This window comes from Salvia miltiorrhiza, unplaced genomic scaffold (genome assembly GCF_028751815.1).
Source record: "Salvia miltiorrhiza cultivar Shanhuang (shh) unplaced genomic scaffold, IMPLAD_Smil_shh original_scaffold_453, whole genome shotgun sequence".
In the NCBI taxonomy this organism is placed as follows: domain Eukaryota; kingdom Viridiplantae; phylum Streptophyta; class Magnoliopsida; order Lamiales; family Lamiaceae; genus Salvia; species Salvia miltiorrhiza.
In genome coordinates, this window is record NW_026651552.1 from 198,955 (window position 1) to 201,962 (window position 3,008).

At 43.0% G+C, this 3,008-nt stretch overlaps 1 protein-coding gene across 1 annotated transcript; it reads left to right on the forward strand.

Annotated features, from left to right (window-relative positions):
* The first annotated feature begins 1,306 nt into the window (after positions 1 to 1,306).
* On the forward strand, positions 1,307 to 2,423 carry LOC131004675 (uncharacterized). Its single transcript, XM_057931385.1, has 3 exons — positions 1,307 to 1,550; positions 1,640 to 2,088; positions 2,142 to 2,423. Exons 1-3 carry the CDS (start codon positions 1,307 to 1,309, stop codon positions 2,421 to 2,423), a joined length of 975 nt encoding a protein of 324 aa, XP_057787368.1.
* The last annotated feature ends 585 nt before the right edge of the window (positions 2,424 to 3,008 follow it).

Sequence of the window (3,008 nt, forward strand, 5' to 3'; positions counted from 1 at the left end):
ATCGTCTTAAAATCTGTCTTTCTTCTATTATTAATGAAAGTCAATCTGCGTTCGTTCCAGGTCGTCAAATCACAGACAATGCCCTTCTTGCTTTTGAGATTTTTCACATGATGAAAGTGAATAAGGCGAAAGCCCATGGGGTTTTTGCTTTCAAACTCGATATGGCGAAAGCATATGATCGTGTTGAACGGGGTTTTTTGGACTCTATAATGCGTTAGTTGGGTTTCTTTTGTGTTTTTATGGATTTGATTATGCGTTGTGTTTTCTCTGGGTCGTTTCGTGTTCTTGTTAATGGCTTTCCAGGTACTTCGTTTGAGCCTAGCCGAGGATTGAGACAGGGTGATCCCTTATCTCCTTTTTTTTTCTCTTTTGTGTTGAGGCCCTCTCTGGTTTGTTGAGAAAAGCTGAAACAATGAGATTACTTCATGGTGCGCGGCTCTGTAGGACGGCCCTGAGGGTGAGTCACCTGCTGTTTGCAGACGATTGTATTATCTTTGGCCGTGGCAATGCTAAGGAGGTAATGGTGGTGAGGGATATTCTGAGAAAGTATGAAGGTGTTTCGGAGCAGAAGGTGAATCTGGATAAGTCGACCATTTCTTTTAGTGGAGGTGTCACCGAGGTTAGGTACATTGAGTTGGCTGGCATATTGGGGGTTAATCGAACGAGTCAAAGGTCAACATATCTGGGTATCCCAAGCACTGTGTGAAGATCGAAAAGTGAAATTTTCCAAATGTTGGTGGACAGAACTAGAAAGAAATCAAACGATTGGAAGAGACGTTTCCTCTCAGGTACTGGTAAAATGGTTCTTATCAAGTCTGTTCTTCAGTCTATACCCTCTTATTTGATGAATTGTTTTGTTATCCCGGACCAAATATGCCAAAGATTGAATAGTGTAGCAGCTAATTTTTTCCGAGGTCAAAAAAATGATGAGAGACGTATCCACTGGAAGAGTTGGAAAAAAGTTTGTGTGGCAAAAGGAGATGGAGGTTTGGGCTTTAGAGATATTGGTCTTTTTAACCAGGCGTTGCTTGCTAAGCAAGCATGGCGATTTCTGCTTCATGATAATTCTCTTCTTGCTCGTTCTCTCAAGGCTCGGTACTTCCCGTGGGATGATTTGCTTTTAGCTAGAAATGCTCATAACCCATCTTATGCATGGAAAAGTATTCTTGTTGGCAAGGATTTTCTTGTGGCTGGTCTGGCCTGGAAATTGGGCAATGGGAATCGTATTCGGATTGGACTAGATCAATGGCTGCCAAATGGTAAGGGTTAATTCAAGGTTGCAAGGGTGGCGGTTGGTTTTAAATCTATGTGTGCGAAGTTGCTTGTGAATGACGAAGTAGAAGAATTTGTTTGGGATGAAAGGAAGCTGGAGGAGGTTCTTGAGAGCAGAGATTGGTGGAGAGTTTTAGCTCAATTAAGGGGTAGCTCCAGTGTTAAGGATAGACCGTTTTGGCCTAGTGGTAATCTTAATGAGTATACGGTTAAATCTGGGTATCGTCTTGCTGTGAATCTGAGTTTGAGAAATGAAGCATCGTCTTCTTCTCCTTATGGTGGATTATGGAATTGGGTTTAGAACCTAGATGTGATACCAAGGTGCGGTTATTTATGTGGAAGTGTCTTGCTAATGCCCTTCATTCAGCTCAGGCTCTGCGGCATAGAGGTATTGATATTGATAATTTTTGTAGAAGATGTGGTGTGCATGAGGAATCTATGGAGCATGATTTGCGCGATTGCGTATGGGCTGAGACTTTACGGGCTGCTTCTCCTCTACGTTTGCCACCTATATCAGGGTTTTGCTCCATTCCAGAGTGGTTCAAAAAAATCCGTAGCTGCCCTTATAGGGAAGTCCACTCCCAGTTTGCTTGTCTTGCTTGGTCCATTTGGTATGCGAGGAATATGTTTGTGTTCCAACACGAAGAACTCTCCCATATAGAGTGTTTGGCGATTGAGTCTCGTGCTCAATGGTCGACTTCGGCGTGTGCTTCCCAACAAAATTCTAAGGTGAATCGGGTGGTTTATTGTAGGGCGGGGCAGATGAAGTTCTCGAGTGATGCGGCGCTAAATGAAGGTCTCGGCCTTGGTATGGGGGTAGTAATGAATGATAGAGCTAATGTTTTGATGGGCAGCCGTTATGGTTACAGGGTGGGGCGTTCACCGCTCTTGAAGGCGAGGCTTTAGCGATGCTTGAGAGTTTCCATCTTTGCCGGGAACATGGGATTACGGATACGATTTTTGAAACAGATAACCAAGCTCTTTATTGGAACTTGGTTAAGAGGGAAGATGACCTTTCTTACCTTGGAGATACCTTAAGAGCCATTTATGAGTTGATTAGTTCCTTTCGTCATATTGAGTTTAGTTGGACGCCTCGTGAAGGGACTGTTGTTGCTGATAGTTTATGTTGGAAACCTTGTGGAATATCCTAACCCTTGTTTTGATGATACCAAAATTCATAGGACTTATATGTAATAGACTAGAATCGTTTTGAACTCAAGTGTTAGAGTTCGTTTCTAGTTTAGTTGCGGTGTCGAAGACTGAAGACTGAAGACTGAAGACTGCAGTTACCAACTGAAGTATCAGTTGAAGAATCAGTTGAAGACTGATTATTTAATGCGCGCAAAGGACTGATACTAAAGTCAAGTATCAGTTGAACATTCCTCCTAGGACTGATCTTCCAACGTTCAGAGGAAGCCACGCACGCACAAGTACAACCGCATTAAATGCAGAGATCTCAGAATATCTTATCTCTGCAGAGGTCATTCCTATCTGGTGGTTACTTTTCAGAGATGTCACATCTCCTGTCCATCAAAGAGAGCCGTTTCCACACAGACAAGGAACCTCGAAGATTGAAGCCTCAGCCCAAATTCGAATTGCTCTCCAACGGAAGAAATCTTGAGGACGATTTACGCCAACGGATCTATTCAAAAGTTCTCCTACAAATAACGCTTGAGGATCACTTCAACCTTCACCGATTCAACAACATAAGCTGAAGCTCTGCCGAAATTGCTACT